General features: G+C 46.4%; 1 protein-coding gene across 1 annotated transcript; it reads right to left on the reverse strand.

Moving 5' to 3' along the window:
- Positions 1-475: 475 nt before the first annotated feature.
- SLC35E2B (solute carrier family 35 member E2B) lies at positions 476-11,675 on the reverse strand. Its single transcript, XM_087701814.1, has 8 exons — positions 11,188-11,675; positions 9,134-9,269; positions 7,693-7,820; positions 6,069-6,189; positions 5,869-5,922; positions 5,398-5,470; positions 3,675-3,820; positions 476-2,934 (listed from the first exon to the last, which is right to left on the reverse strand). Exons 1-8 carry the CDS (start codon positions 11,534-11,536, stop codon positions 2,682-2,684), a joined length of 1,260 nt encoding a protein of 419 aa, XP_087557940.1. The 5' UTR covers positions 11,537-11,675; the 3' UTR covers positions 476-2,681.
- Between the last annotated feature and the right edge of the window lie 4,729 nt (positions 11,676-16,404).

Consider the following 16,404-nt stretch of genomic DNA (forward strand, 5'->3'; position numbering starts at 1 on the left):
AATTTTGATCACGTGACCAAGGGAATGCCACAATGGTCTTATGAGTGAAGAACAGTCATAAATCCCCTTTTCCCATGCCATTGTAACCTTTGGTCACTAAATGAACTGTTGAAAATCAAGGGCTGCCTGAGAGAAACAGCCGGAAAAGCAGGTCTTTTGCCACCAGCAAGCTGGAAGTATTGTGTGTTTTCAAATGGCTTTCTGAGTGACAAGGTGTGTGTGTGTGTGTGTTTTTTTTTTTTACAGCTTCCATTTTAATTTTGCCTGGCGGCATATCCACGGTGTTTGAATCATCTGCTCTGCACCTTTACTTTTAAATCAATGCCTTCGCTATAAAAACGACACAGATTTTGGTGATCAAAAAACCACAGAGAAACGGACACACCTTCAGGTGACGTTTAATGTTTTGATGCAGACTTCTGAGAAGAAAACAGATACAGGATTACACCTGGATTAAGTTTCTTTATTTTTGGGGTGGGGGGGGGGAAATACTCCCTACCACAAGCAAATCCTAAATGATTTGTGACATTATTCACAGGATTGATCTCGTCAAGATTCTAAAGTGGTCATCAGATGGATGCCAAGTTGCTTATCAGCACATCCGTTCTTAAATCAGTCCCCAAACTGTTTGTCTCGGCATCTGAGTTATGGACGATTTGGCCGCAAGCACCTTAAGTAAAAAAAAAAAGTGTGCCTTTCAAGTATGCCCAGGACAAAGAGAAAATAATTGCGGCCGTTTTGGAGGGACAAACAGTATATTCTCTTTTAACAGTAAGCATTGTCTTGCAGTACCCATTTTCGCAAGGAGACGAACAAAACTGAGTTGGGGATGAGAAGGAGCAGAGTAAATATTGGCAAGGGGGCAGCATCCTGGCTGACAAATCAGGAAATGTGGGATGAGGGTTTCCCCCCCCCCCCAACTCTGAAATTAAAAACATATTAACGTGCTGAGGGTAAACGTTATTTTTTTCCCTACGATGGATATCTGACCACGTTTAGACAGATTGTAGCACAGGAAATCAGAGCTTTAAGTTGCTCGATTCATGAGAATCTTTCCGGCTCAGTGGTTTTTACTAAGTGGTTTTTACTAAGTGGTTTTTACTCAGTGGTTTTTACTAACTACTAACTTTACTAGCCCATGAAGAGAATTCAGTCTTGGGCTACCAATATCCATGCCACAAGGACATGGATGGATTTGTCGTTAACTATTGTGTTTCCCCGAAAATAAGACAGGGTCTTATTTTCTTTTGACCCACGAAATAAGCGCTTGGCCTTATTTTCGGGGAGGTCTCATTATTTTTGAGGTGCAGGAGTTGGTGAGCGTGGTCACTTCATGGCTGCTTCTGTGTTGCAATATTTTCGCGGAGGGCTTATTTTCGGGGGGAAACAGGGTCAAAGGGAACTAGTTCAGTGGCCCCAGAGTAGCAAAATTAGGCTAGATGGACATGAGCTAACTTAAAGACAGCTTCCCAAATACCTAATGGCATTTCCAAACATTATTTTGAAAGAGGTTTTGCTCCGTGAAATCTTGTTTCCTTCACCAGCAGTTTTTTTTTTGTCATTTGATTGCTAAAAGGCATCACACAATCCAGGACAATACGCACTGCACAATTTTCTCATTTCTAAAATCCCGAATGCATTGAGTTTTAAAACTCTGGCTCCGTAAAAAATCTCATTTCCTTCTCTGAGCAGCCTTTTTGGCTAATTTGATTGCTAAGAGGCATCACACACCACATGATCCAGGACAATACACAACGCACAATTTTCTCCTGGTTTTTTACAATCCCAAAAGTGTCCAGTCTTAAAATTCAGGAGAAGCTAGGAACAAAAGAATTTCTAGCGTGCCTTTTCCCCCCCAAATCATTTCTTGATTGCTATTTAGCAGGGCATCCAGGTTTCGAAGGTCGGCTGGGTTTATTGCAAGCCCTCGAATGGGATGGAAACAAAATTAAAACTCTTTATCTCAGCTCTTCCCCACAAAGAAGCCAACTTGGTCCGTCCTTGAGAGAGTGGGGAAGCAGAAATTTTAGCTCGGTCGGCAAGGGGGCGAGAGAGGCTACTCTGGGTAAAAATTGCTGATGACTTCCCGGCAGAACATGTCCAGGAGGGTTTTCATCCAGAAAGTGACGTCTGGAACACAGACCTAGCAAAGGATACCCCGGGACGGAAGACCGGCTGCATGTTTGACATGCACCCACGCTGGTGGTTGGGAGATCCTGCTGGTCCCAGCAATGACATCTGCCGGATTTTGAGGCTTCGGGAGTGGATTCTTTTCCAGACTTGGGAGTTTGGGCCCCTGTAGTGGAGGACGGCAGCCGATGCATGGATCCCGCTGGATTTCTGCTTTTCCTTTTGTGCAAGCTTTGACAACGGCAAACTTTGCTGGATTTCACCTCGGTCTGGCACTCTGGTGGACGAGGGACCGAAAAGCGCCTTTCGAGACACTTTTGAATACAACGGACGGCAGAGCGCAAAAGTCTGAGGAAGAACTCTTCTATCCGATGCTTGGAGGGCGTCTCACCTGGTCTCTGCACCCATTTTTTTTTCTTATCCCTGCTTATGAGTGGGACGGGTCTCAGGGTTGGGGGATAATCAAGGGCTTCAAGAGGGGTGGGGGGGAAGAGTCATTCTTCCAAACTTCCCGCCGAGCAAAATTAAGGCCGAGAGGCGGGACAGTGGTCTCATTCGAATGGACGGGTGTCTTTGGAGAGGAGGGGCTCAGAGTCCTTGTTGATCGCCGGAGACAGCTGGGGGGTTGAGGCTGCTCCCACCAGATTCTGCAAGGTCTCCTGCTGGTGCTGCTTGGCTCGGTTATACAGTATCACTCCGATGGTCACCAGCACCGTCCCGATGGCCGAGAGGCTGGTGATCTTGTTCCCGAAGACAATAATGCTGAGCCAGATGGACAAGGCGTGCTTCACCGTGCTGGCCACACTGGGGGAAAGACAGGAAAACAGGAGGAGACTGAGAAAACGGGGAGTGATTTCATACTCAGGAGTTGCCTGGGTATAACAGGTAGGAATAGGTGGGGATTCTGGTTGGATCCAGACCCAATTAGATAACCTCAGAAAACTGACTGAAAATTTTAATACATGACAAGAGAAAACAGAAACACCCCTTTGGCTGTTACTCTCCTGCTCTCTTAAGCAGGGTTGCTGAGACAAGGCAAGCTTACAGCCCTTGCCGTACGGCTAGAGATGATGGGTGCTGCAGTCCAGCTGCCCCAAGAGGGTTTCGGGATCGGGAAGGTCATGCTAAACAGGAGCCGGGAATCTTTGCCAAGTTAGATTAAGTCATCCCATGGCTTCCTTGTAAATTGACACCTGAAATAAAGGAGCTTAAAGGAAGACGATCATCTTCATCATCTTCATTTAACCACCCCGTAATCCCTTGTGGGGTGGAGTCTGGGCAACTGCATGGAGCTAGCAGAGTGTTTACTGGCCGGATGCCTTTCTTGTCACCAGAGCAGAGTCTTTTCTTCCAGCAGATAGATTTCTCATTGTGCCCAGAGAGAGAGAGAGAGAGAGAAATATCTGCCTCTACCTAGGATTGAACTGATAGCCTCCTGATTGTGAAACGAGAGCTCCACCTCTAAGGCCACCACAGCACCCTGCTTGCTCCTTACTGGATGAGGACCCTATGGAATTTCTGGTGGGTTTTTATTTTTGTTTTACCTGAACGTCACAGGGGAAATCTTGCCCATCAAAGCATAAGCGGTGACACTCTGCAGGTGGAAGAGAACTCCGTCCATCAGGAGCAGCATCACAATGTCCTGGTTGTACTGGAAACTGCGCCCACTTTTCCCAATTACCGGCATATCCTTTCGGGCGGGAAGAGAAGAAATGAAGCAAAGGAGAAGGACAGAGCAGGGGGTTAAAAGGGAGGCAGCGGCAGGAGCTCAGTTTTGAGATCCTTCTGGATGCAAAGCAGAGACTTCTGCCCTGTTTTCTCCCCATTTTACGTCACACAGCATGAAAGTGCGTGGGAGTGCTGAACAAAACAACTCTTTATCTCGAGCTGGGACGGGGAACACCCAGCTGAGAGTTATATGTCGTTCTCAAGTGTAGAGATGCGTTGATCCAGGAAGGTTTTCCCCTCCTCTCAGCAGGTGGCTGGAAGGAGCAGAAAGGAGAAAGGGGGGGGGAGGAAAGAGTGGGAGAATGGAAGAGAAAGAGATGGGGGAGATGAAGTAAGGATGCAAGAATGAATGGAAGAAAGAAGGAAAGAAGTAGAGAGAAAATAGCAATAGCAATAGCAGTAGACTTATATACCGCTTCATAGGGCTTTCAGCCCTCTCTAAGCGGTTTACAGAGAGTCAGCATATTGCCCCCAACAATCTGGGTCCTCATTTTACCCACCTCGGAAGGATGGAAGGCTGAGTCAACCCTGAGCCGGTGAGATTTGAACCGCTGACCTGCTGATCTAGCAGTAGCCTGCAGTGCTGCATTTAACCACTGCGCCACCTTGGGGGAGGAGGAAGGAAGGAAGGAAGGAAGGAAGGGAGGGAGGGAGATGCGAACGGGAAAAGTGGAAGGGGAGACAGACAGACAGAAGGAGGGAGGAGAGAATGGGAAAAAGGGAGAAGGAATGAAGACAAAGAAAGAAAGATGAGAATGAGAAAGGGGGGGGAAGGAAGGAAGGAAAGGAGGGAGGGAGGGAGGGAAGGAGGGAGGGAGGGAGGAGAAAATGGGAAAATGGGGGAAGGAAGGAAGGAAAACAGACAGACCGACAGAAAGAAAGAAATATAAGAATGGGAAAAAGAGAAGGGAGGGAGGAAGGAAGGAAGGAAGGAAGGAGAGAATGGGAAAAAGGGGGAAGGAAAGAAAGATGGATAGATAAATGAGAATGGGAAAGGGGGAAGGGAGGGAGAAGGGAGGGAAGGAGGAAGGAGAGAATGAGAAAAAGGGGGAAGGAAGGAATGAAGACAAAGAAATAAAGAAAGAAAGATGAGAATGGGAAAGGGGGAAGGAAGGAAGGAAGGAAGGAAGGAAGGAAGGAAGGAAGGAAGGAAGGGGAAAATGGGAAAATGGGGGAAGGAAGGAAGGGAGGGAGGAAGACAGACAGAGAGATAGAAAAAAGAAAGAAATATGAGAACGGGAAAAAAGGAAGGGAGGGAGGGAGAAAGGAAGGAAGGAAGATAAGAATGGGAAAAGGGAAGGAGGGCATAAGCAAAAAAATAGTCAGAAAAGAGAAACACGGCTGTTCCACTCAGTTTGGGCCCCACCTGCCGAATGTTGGCTTGCAACTTGCAATCATTCACAATGTTCCCCAAACTTGCCTTTCTACAGTACCAGGCAGAATCTCAGTTGGGGTCTGTTGGATAAACAGCAATAGGCCACCTCATTGCCAAACTGGGGAGGGAGGGAGGGAGGGGTGGGGGCAGAAGAAACAACTCACCATGAAAAAGACCCAAGCCGGAATGAGCATGATCACAGCAGCTGCGCTAGTGTAGAACTGAAGCTCAGGAGCTCTGGAAAAGAAAAGGAAGAAGAAATAAAAAAAGGAGAGGGGGACGAAGAGGAATGAATGAATTATTCTGGGTGACTTGAAGGGTCACCTGAGGATATTAACGTAGGTCCCTCGGACTGGAGGAGAAGCAAAGCTTCTGTTAAATCATCATCTCTTTTTAACAATCCCATAATCCCTCATGGGGGTGGAGTCTGGGTAATTGAGTGTTTACTGGCCGGATGCCTTTCCTGACGCCAGGGCGGAGTTTTGTTCTCATTGTGCTCAGAGAGAGAAATATCTGCCTCTACAGCTAGGATCGAACTCTCACAGCCTCCTGATTGCGAGGCGAGAGCGCCACCTCTAGGCCACCACGTCACTCCCGAAGCTTCTGTTAAATCGTGCAAAGGTTTAAGGACTTACGAGAAACGGTACTTGTCCCCGCTCAGCAGCTTTTTGGAGAAAACGTTCTGCAAACTGCAAAAAAGGAAGCCACATTTGTGTCAAACGTTGAGTGGAAATAACCAAGAGCAAAGGGGGAAGAGCTGCCCAGAACAGCTAAAAATAACTCTGCAGATGTTTCTTGGGTATAATTCCACCCTTTGAACTTCCGTGATGCCTACCAGTCCATAATATTCGTTGACAAAGCCGCTGAGAAGCCGAGGATGTTGAAACTCAGTTCCGTCGCGGTGCACAAGGCCAGCCCGCCCATCACGGGGACCAGAGAGAGATTCACAAACAGCCCTGGGACAGTTTGGGACAGAACCGGACGTCAGAAGAGAATAAAGGGAACAGAAGTGTAGAGAAACAAAACAGCCAGTTCTAGACTTCTGGCCGATTTGACTGGTGATTCGAGATTCAGGGAGGTTGAAAAGCAGTCGCCTTTGTACCCCGAAGGGCTGAAATAATGTGCTTTGTTCACTTGTATTCCGCCTTTATTGTTTTTAAGAACAGCCCAAGTTTACGGATATATCCGACATGTATTCCTCCTCCTATTTTCTCCACAACAACAAACTTAGGAGATGGAGAGAGAGGGGGAGGGGTTAGGGACGGGGAGATAGAGGGAGGCAGGGAGGGGGGGGGAAAGAAAGAGGTGAAGGAGAGAGGGAGAGGGAGGGGAAAGAGAGAAACAGGAAAAGGGCGGGAAAGAGAGGGGAGAAGGAAAGAGGGAGAGAGAGGAGGGAGAAAGACAGAGAGAAACAGAAAAAGGGAGGGAGGGAAAGGGAAGGAGAGGGAAGCAAGGAGAGAGGGAGAGGGAGGATAAAGAGAAAAACAGAAAAAGGGAGGGAGAAAAAGAGAGAAACAGAAAAAGAAAGGGAGGGAAAGAGAGAGGGAGAAGGACGGAGGGGGGTAGAAAGACAGAGAGAAACAGAAAAAGGGAGGGAGGGAATGAGAAAGAGAGTGAAGCAAGGAGGGAGGATAAAGAGAAAAACAGAAAAAGGGAGAGAAAGAGAGAAACAGAAAAAGAAAGGCAGGGAAAGAGAGAGGGGGAAGGAGGGAGACAAAAAGAAACAGAAAAAGAGAGGGAAAGAAAGAGAGGAGGGGAAGGAAAGAGGGAGAAACAGGAAAAGTGGGAGGGAAAGAGAGGGAAGGAAGGAGGAAGGGGTATACAGAAAGAAAGAGAGGGAGGGAGAGAAAGAGAGAAGGGGAAGGAGGGAGGGCGGGGGAGAAAAAAGCCAAAAAAGAGAGGGAGGGAAGAAAGGAGGAAGGGGGAGAAAGAAAGAAACAGAAAAAGAGAGGGAGGGAAAGAGAGAGGAGGGAAAGGAAAGAGGGAGAGAGAGAAAAAGAGTGGGAGGGAAAGAGAGGGAAGGAAGGAGGAAGGGGTAGACAGAAAGAAAGAGAGGGAGGGAGAGAAAGAGAGAAGGGGAAGGAGGGAGGGCGGGGGAGAAAAAAGCCGAAAAAGAGAGGGAGGGAAGAAAGGAGGAAGGGGGAGAAAGAAAGAAACAGAAAGAGAGGGAGAGAAAGAGAGAGAGATGGAAGGAGGGAGGGCGGGGGAGAAAGAAACAGAAAAAGAGGGAGGGAAACATAAAAAGAAAGAGGGAAGGAATGAGGGAGAGGACGGAAGAGAGAGAAATAGAAATTACTTGATTATGATTGCCTAAAAACCATTGCACCCAGCCAACACACTGTTTGATTAAAAAAAAAACATGTTATATGAATAAAATAAATAAAACAGGAAAAAAAATACAGCCTGCATCCTAGGCTCAGTTTCGCCCTTGAGGTGGTATTGATTTCTGCAAAACGTACCAGTGTATTCTCCTAAAATCATACGCGACATAATAACGGTAAAAATGGGCGCGGAGCTTTTCACCGTCTCCGCAAAGGAAACGGCCACGTTCTTCAAACTGACGAGTCCCAAAACCACAGTTGCAAACCTGAGATGAAGCAAGGAAGAAAAAAAAGCAGTTTTAACTTTGCAGCAGCCAAAACACTCGGGGCCTATTTTTTTTTTCTTTGACCCAAAACCATTGACAGAAGAAAAACAAGGGAAAAGCAATGGAAGAGGTTCATTTTATCCAGGACTTTAAATCTATAAATCTGGGGAGGGGGGGGGGTTGACCTATATAGCTAATTGGGAACGCGGTGGCTCAGAGGCCAAGACGCTGAGCTTGTCGATCAGAAAGGTCGGCAGTTCGAATCCCCAGCGCCGTGTAACGGAGGGAGCTCCCGTCACTTGTCCCAGTTTCTGCCCGTGACCTGTCAAAAGTGTGGAGGACAAAATCGCGCTCGACGAAAGCGCGCATGTGACGTCATCACAGCGCGATGAAAAAAATTAAAAATTGAAATAAAATTAAAATTAAAGCAAGCCAATTCACATAAAGGTAAGGGTTAGGGTTAGGGTTAGGGTTAGGTTAAGGGTTAAGGTTAGGTTTAGAGCGTTAGGGTTACGTTTAGCGTTAGGTTAAGGGTTAGCGTTAGGTTTAGCGTTACGTTAACGGTTAGGTTTAGGGTTAGATTTAGGGTTAGGTTAAGGGTTAGGTTTAGGGTTAGGTTTAGGGTTAGGTTTGGGGGGGTTAGGGTAAGGTTTTCGCTTTTTTTTTACATTTTTCGATCACAGCGCGATGTTTTCGTCGCGCTGTGATGACGTCAAATGCGCGCTTTCGTCGAGCACGATTTTGTCCTCTGCGGTTTTGTGGTGGAACCGTTTCTGCCAACCTGGCAGTTTGAAAGCCCGTAAAAAATGCAAGGAGAAAAATAGGAACCACTAATTTTGTTGGGAAGGGAACAGCGTTTGATGCGCCTTCGGGAGTTGAGTCCTGCCGGCCACATGACCCTGGAGACGTCTTCGGACAGCACTGGCTCTTCGGCTTTGAAACGGAGATGAGCAGCGCCCACTAAAGTCGGGAACAACTAGTACATAGGTGCGAGGGGAACCTCTACCTTATATAGCTAATTATAGAGATGTAGTGCAGAAACAACTGAAATGCTCGAAATTGGAGAAAACTGGCTTTTTTAAAAAAAAACTAATGCAAGAACAGATTTAAAAAAACATTTTTTTTAAAGGAAATCCTCCAATGTTTGTCTCAGAGGATTCCTCCCAAAACGTTAATGTTAAAAAAAAATTGACTTAGTTTTCTCAAGGGGGAAGAGAACACAGATCTGAATTTGGGGGGGGGGAGGGGGGCAAGAAAGGGATTCCACCAATGAAGACGTGACTCAGTTTCTCCCACGGAGACCCAGACCTTACCGCATCAGGCCGACGAAAAGCATAATCATGATGAAATTCGGAGGGTAGGAGAGGCGGGTCTTGTGCTGGTAAAGACAGCAGGGGACGAACATTTTGATGCAGCCAATGAAGGTGGTGGACAGCATCTGGACAGCACCTGGAAGAAAGAGAGATGCCTAAAACGAGGATGCCCAGAGGAAAACTGGCCTGAGGTTTCCCCTTCCAGCCAGAGAACGAACTCTGGATATGTACAAAGTCAGTTTGTCCCAAGTTAAAACATGAGTTTTCGTCTGGTGAATGGATTAACCTGGGTTCTGGGCCATTGTGTGGGATAATGGCAAAGGCATTGAGATTAAAATTCAGATTCACCCAGGGGTGAAATCTACTTACCTTCGCTACCGAAGGTTCGCGCCGCTCGCTTGTGTCACCTCCGCACATGCGCAGGACCTTCCGCGCAGGCGCGGAACGTCAAAAATAGATGTGATGACATCCAGGCGGGTGGGCGGAGCTTCTCCCTCCCAGTGGTTCGAATGCAGTATTGCAGGCTAACTCTGCCCACTGCCAGCAGTTTGATCCTGACCAACTGGCTGAAGGTCGACTCAGCCTCCCGTCCTTCCGAGGTGGGTAAAACGTGGGCCCAGATTGTTGGGGGCAATAGGGCTGACTCTGTCAACCCCTTAGGGACGGCTGTAAAGCGGTATATAAGTCTAAGGACTATTGCTACACATATTGCTATGGAGAAAGAAACCTTGCAAGTTGACCAGAGGGAGCAAAGCTGTGACCCTAAAGAACGAAGGTTAGCCAAAATGTTTCCTGGATTATCTTCACTCTGTTGGAAATGTGGAAGAAGGGATGGCACATTCTACCATATTTGGTGGTCCTGTACTGAGGCCACGAAATACTGGAGAAGGATTCAAAACTGGCTAAAAGCGGTTATCGGAGCAAGTATGGAATGGAAACCCGAGACTTTTTTACTAAGCATAAAACCAGAAAACATGAGTAAATCTATATGGCATTTGAGCCTAAATATAATTGTGGCCACAAGAATAAGCTATGTGCAATTTTGGAAATCTACTACCATACCATCGGGAGATGCCATAATTAAAAAGATTTATGAGTGTGCAGAAATGGACAGAATGACGGGTTGGCTGAGGGACAAAGGAGAAACGGAACATTATCTTAGCTGGAACCTATGGTATATGTGGGTGGCAAGGAGAACAGCAGGGACTTAAAACGGGGAAAGTTAAATAGCAATTGTTAACAACGGGAACTAAAAATGAACATGGGTATTGTAATAGATACCTGAATTTTGTAATGAGAAGATGCTGGTTAGAGACTAAACAACGAGGAAGAAGAAAAAATGTTGCGCTGTGAATGACTGTCATGGGGGGGGGAGGGGTTTGTGTTCTGACCCCCCTTCTTCGCTCGTTCACAAATGACAGTCAGACAGAACTTCAAAGGAAATATCTTTATCAGTCCTGGCTCAAGCTGGCTGCGAGCCCAAAATAAACATAGATAAAGTCTCTGGCAAAAAGGTTACGCAGCAAAATGCAAAAACAAAAGTCTTACAGCAAACCAGGTTTTCAGGAAGCAAAATCATTTATCCAAGTGTCCCTTTGAATCAGGTTTATAGAAAGCAAATCACTTATCCAAGTGCCTCTCACGAACGACGACCGATGAACGACGAACCACGAATGAACGTGGACTTCTGCAACTAAGGCGTGGCACCATCTGTCTTTTATCTCCAGAAGACGACACTAACGAGCAACAGCTGCTCATTATTCCTGCATCCCGACTCAATTCACAGCAAATTCTGCTGAGTCACAACAGGTTTGTATGTTTAAAGTTGTATTTGTATGTCTTATTAAAAAAAATGTATAACCAATAAAGATTATTTAAAAAAAAAAGAACGAAGAAAAGCTCAGGGTGTTTGCAGTCTCAAGAACGGGGAGAATGACGGCGCCGATTTTCGGCACTCCAACACAATCGGTGCTTCTCAAGTGGGCAACGCTAAGACAGGTGGACGCCGACTCCCAAAACCCCCTACGCCAGCCAAAGCGGGCGTGGCTACTTACCCAACATACTCGGTTCCCCTTCCAGCAGGGACAAGATGTACTTGTTGAGGAAAAGAGTGCAGAAGCTGAAGAAGAACCAGAGAGTGAGGTAGCTGAGGGCGTAAGAGCTCCAGATGCCCAGGTCCGATTCGATCACGGTGGTCTCCGTGATGGTGATCTTCAGGACGTTCTCCTCGGGCACGCTGTCGCTCCGGGCGATGACGAAGCGTTCGCTCCGGCTGTGGAAGAGGGAGCCCCACTGGAAGAGGTGTTTCGCTTTGGGCTTGTCATCCAACAGAGGCAGAGAGAGCGAGGAGGAAGGGCCGGAGTCGGCCGGGTCCGACGTGGAGCTGCTGGTTAGGGTGGCCATGTTCGGAGAGGCCCGAGTCACTCAACTGCCAAAGCGAAGCCCTCGGACTGGGGCAGGGCCCCCCTCCAAATTGCCTTGGCTTGTGAAGGGCTTCAGGCGCATTTGGTCACATGTGGCTCCATTGTCTGGAAAGAAGGAAGGGAATGAGGGGAGAAGGAACAAGAGATAGAGGAAGAAAGAGGGAGGGAGGGAGGAAAAGAAAGAAGGAGGGAGGAAGAAAGAAAGGAGGGAGGAAAGGAAAGAGGGAGGGAAGAAAGAAGGAGGGAGAGAGAAAGAAATGGAGGGAGGGAGGGAGGAAAGGAGAGAGGGAGGGAAGATGGAATGAGTGAGGGAGGAAGAAAGAAGGGAGGGAGGGAAAGAGGGGGGAGGGAGGGAGGAAGGGAGGAAAAGAAAGGAGGGAGAAAGAAAGGAGAGAGGGAGGGAAGAGGGAATGAGGAAGGAAGGAAGGAGGAGGAAGGGAGGAAGGAAAGGAAAGGGAGGGAAAATGGAACGAGGGAGGAAGGAAGAAAGAAAGGAGGAAGGGAGGAAGCAAGGAGCAAGGGAGGGAGGGAGAAAAGGAAAGAGGGAATGAGGGATGGAGGAAGAAAGAAAGAAAGAGGGGGGAGGAAGAAATGAAAGGAGAGAGGGTGGGAAGGAAGAAGGAACAAGGGAGGGAGAAAGAAAGAATAAAGAAAGGAGGGAAGGAGGGAGAAAGAAAAAAAAGTTTGGACACCAGAGTATGAACAAAGTAAATTGAGTTCTGAGGTTCACCAAAGTGCCCCCCCCCGTGGAATTCTGTCTGCTGAATCTTGGGTGGGGGCTTTTGAGAAAGCAAAGAAGGGTCATCATTCCCTCAAAGGGGCCTAAACCAGACCCTGAACAAAAAAAAGAAATTCTGCCTGGATGCCAGGAGGACCCTTCCAGCGGTCAGCCAGTGGAACAGCTGGCCACATGAAGCCCCAAGTTCTCCTTCCAACAGAGTCATCTGCCAGGGACTCCCAGTGTTCTTACCCATCCCACCCCCCCACCCCCCTTTGCCACCGTCTGCAGAAATCCTGTCCTAACCTTCTCCCTGCAGCTACAAATAAAATGGATGTGCAGAGCAGGAGTTATTCAGGAGACCCCTGAGGGTGGAGGGGTATCTTTGCTTCTTCCAGAAAAAAAACCACACACACACACACACACACGAAACGGAGCCACGAAAACAAGTTGCCTTAACAAGCTAAAATCGGTTTGCTTGGCTGGGAGTCAAATGGTTAGGAGGGAGAGGAGGGAAAAATACACCCTACCAAGCTGTAATCTGGTGCCACGTCTTTCAAAGACCAAAATAAATTTCCACACAAAAGTTCTAAGAAAGTTCTCCTCCCTTTGTCTTTCTTTCCTTCCTTTCTTCCTCTCTCATTCTTTCCTCTCTTCATTCCATCCTCCCTCCCTCCCTTTTTCCTTCCTTCCTCCCCTTTCCTTTTTTCTCTTACTCCCTTCCTTCCTTTCTTAACTTTTTTCTTCCTTACTTACTTCTTTCCTTTCCTTCCTTCTTCTTTCTTGTTTTTCTCTTCCTTCCTTCCCTTCCTTCCTTCCTGTTTCTCCTTCTTCCCTCCCTCTCTCCCTCCATTCCTTTCTTCCCTCCTTCCTTCCATATTTCCTTCCTTCACAAAGTGGTTACACAAATTGATTGCATATCCTTGCATGTATGACCATCATCAGAGACCAAAAAAAAGTTTTGTGACGGCCAAAACAGGTTTCCATGAAAAGCTTGCCGCCTCCAGTCTAGTACACAGATATATTAAACCTAAAGGTAATACTTTAACAGCGATCACGTTAATTCAGCTGCAACGAAGGCGGATTGTCAGCCTAAACAGAGAGGCTGTTAAAAAAAGTCAACAAGCGGAGAGAAATAAAATCAGATGGCAAAGTAAGATAGGGGGCCTGGTTCCACAATAAGATCAGGTCAATGGGACGCCAATGTTCTCCCTGGGCCGAGGGCAGATTGATAAGCCAAGTTCAAAGATCAACAGAAAAAAAGCTTTAAAGACAGTCACACTCACACGGGAGCCCTCACGTGAAATTAACAGTCGGGTGGAAAAAAATGAAATGTAAAAACGAGGCGGGCGTAACTCTTCACACTGGATTCACCTGGCAGTAAAAAACAAAACAGCAAGAAAATAATCTATAATAAAAACCTGACTGTAACAAGCGTTCTTTTTAAAAAGCCAGTGGAGGTTTATTTAAGATGTACTGTACATAAAGTGTTTTTTTCCTCTCTCACACGCAATGAAGATTCCTTAAACTCCATTTAAAATGATTCGGGCTGTGAAATCTTCTGCTTTTTACTCAAGGGGAAAGGAACAGTCTGTGCTTCTCCAAACCCCCCCTCCCCCCAAAAAACTTCAAATTTATGATGCCAGAAATTGTATATGTACAAGATTTGGATACACAGGAAACTAACGAAGGAGAATATTTGAGGCTCAGGGTTGAAATGAGGTTTTTTTTTGGTGCTGTCTGAGCTTGGTTGAGTTCTTGCCGACATTTCTTTACCTAACTAGTTAATATCATCAGTGCTAGAAGGGAGGAGGGTTTGCTCTCTACAGTTCGATCCAGTCCAATCCAGCGTAAAGTCGTTCGACTGGATTAAGCCGTATATAACCAGAGGGCAAACTCTGCTCCCTTCTAACATTGATGATGTAACCTAGTTGGGTAATGAAATGTCTGCAACAAAACAACCAAGCTCAGAGAGCACCAGGGACCCCACAGTCCTCCCAATCTTCTTCTTCCCCATTTCCTCCTCCTCCTAGCCCTGAGGATGATACCCAGTTGGGTAATGAAATGTCTGCAAGAAAACAACCAAGCTCAGAGAGCACCAAGAGGCCTTCAACATAGGCAACTTTTTGCTAATTTTGAAAACTGCCTGTTTCAAGACAGGTGACCACATCCTTCAACATCAAAGCCACAAGAAACAAGAGATTAAAAACTGACCACCTTTCGATTCTCTAGAAGTTTGAGACGGCACTTTCTCCCCCGGGGCGTTATCTTTCCTTACATCCAGGTGGACCAGGGTACTTGCCAAAACAAAGATCCTCTGGGCAGCTAGCTCTGCCTTTGGAAAAAAAAAATGAACAAATGTGGCGAAAAAGTACTGCTGTTGTTTTCTTGGGAATTCCCAAGCCCTGAAAGCATCGAAAGGAAATGGATCAAAAAGGAACTTTTTCTAGGCCAGAGCTGTGATAAGGGAAAGCTTTTAATGTTCTTCTGTTGCTTAATATCATTAAAAATGAGATACTAACACACCTCACCAGTTACTATGAATTCATTTACGCTTCATGCACAACAGTGGAAATGTTGTATTTGGTATGTGTACATAGACATAGTCAATATCTCTATTCATAATATAATCCTGTTACAGAAAGAATCAAATGTGCACACACACACTGGAATACAGAAAATAAACACAAATAGAACGGTACATGGCTCTCGGTATTCAATTTTTTGAACACTGTAGCCATGATGATATACAAACTATATTTTTATCACCCTCTCCCTTACTGTGACTCTTTCTTCTGATTAAATAGATGTTCAAGATACAAAGCAGGTTTATCCGTAAATAATGGGAAAGTTTGGACGATTAATTCAATTTTCTGAGTTCCTTTTGAATCGCACTGGGCTTAGCTTCAGCCGACCACAAAGATTTACGCCACGGCAGTTCCCACTATATTCCTTCTATAAAACAATTCTAAAAATAAAAAAAAAAGGATCCATTCAGGTGATTTCCAAACTACCTTCTGTCCTAGCTCTTGATGGTAATTCAGCCCCCCCCCCCGCTTCACTTTTCTAGGAACAAAATTCAACAGCCTTGCGACTTGTGCCCACGAAAACCTCTTTGTCAAAGGCATGGATTTCATGAACAAATAACTGCAACCCACAGCCCGCACCGACAATGAGCGATCTCCAAAGACATCTTTGGTTCTAAATCAGTTTCCTTTGGCAGTTGTGCAGGCAAAAAAGGCCAGCTTTGTCAAACGCCTTTAGAGCTGTCGAGCCACCATTGCAAATTCTCCCTCTTAACTTGCGTTGCAGAGCAATACAATTGTGCCCGGGCTGTCGTGCACCAACATACCCGCCTCTGTGGTCTGGCAGATCCTGTCTTGTTCTTCCTCCGCAGCCATCCCGGGGGCTACTACCTCCATCCGTCAGGGAGGTGGGCCTGCTACACAATCCGCTCCTCCTTTGACAGGGCGGAGCAAACCAGAAGTAAAGAGGAGGAGAAAAAAACAAGAGAGAAATTACCAATGAGCCTCAAAGAGCCAAGCATGGATCAGATTTAACTTGCCTGTGGCTTATGACTTTCTGAGCATGCGTAACCTGCCAATTGTTTTTCAGACACACATTTCCCTGGGGCGGAGGGGGGGGGGGGAGAGAGAGAATAAATCTCAGCAATTCCCAAATGCTATTTTCTTTCTGAGAAATGCCCCTTCAGGAAAGATGGGACTGGAGTAACTCTTACAATTTTTCTTTTTTAAAAAAAAGAAGGAATGGGGTATGTCTAGTTTAGCGAAAAAGACTAGAAGTGACATGATGGCAGTCTCTTCCAATATTTGAGGGGCTGCCCCAAAGAAGAGGGTAGAGTTTCAACTTATTCTGTAAAGAAACCTCAGGGCAGGCAAGAAGCAACGGATGGAAACGAAACGAGAGATCCAACCTAAACCTAAGGAGAAATTTCCTGACAGTGAGAACCAGAGGAACTGCTTGCCACCAGACGTTGTGGATGCTCCATCACTGGAGATTTTAAAGAAGAGATTGGACAATCATTTTGTTTGAAATGTTATATGGTTTCCCGCTTGAGGGGGTGGTGGTGGATTAGAAGACCTCGAATGTCCCTTCCAACTCTGTTATAC

Source organism: Thamnophis sirtalis, unplaced genomic scaffold (assembly GCF_051295495.1).
Source record: "Thamnophis sirtalis isolate CommonGarterSnake01/CBP01778 unplaced genomic scaffold, rThaSir2_p1.2 scaffold_15, whole genome shotgun sequence".
In the NCBI taxonomy this organism is placed as follows: domain Eukaryota; kingdom Metazoa; phylum Chordata; class Lepidosauria; order Squamata; family Natricidae; genus Thamnophis; species Thamnophis sirtalis.

What these genes read in the sequence shown, in the direction of transcription:
- SLC35E2B (XM_087701814.1), bottom strand. Translation starts at nt 11,536, where the DNA reads ATGGCCACCCTAACCAGCAGCTCCACGTCGGACCCGGCCGACTCCGGC. An exon ending in AGGGGAACCGAGTATGTTGG is followed by an intron (nt 9,270 to 11,187) that starts GTAAGTAGCCAC and finishes TCTTTCTTCCAG; the next exon opens with GTGCTGTCCAGATGCTGTCC. An exon ending in ATTTCCCCTGTGACGTTCAG is followed by an intron (nt 2,935 to 3,674) that starts GTAAAACAAAAA and finishes TCTTTCCCCCAG; the next exon opens with TGTGGCCAGCACGGTGAAGC.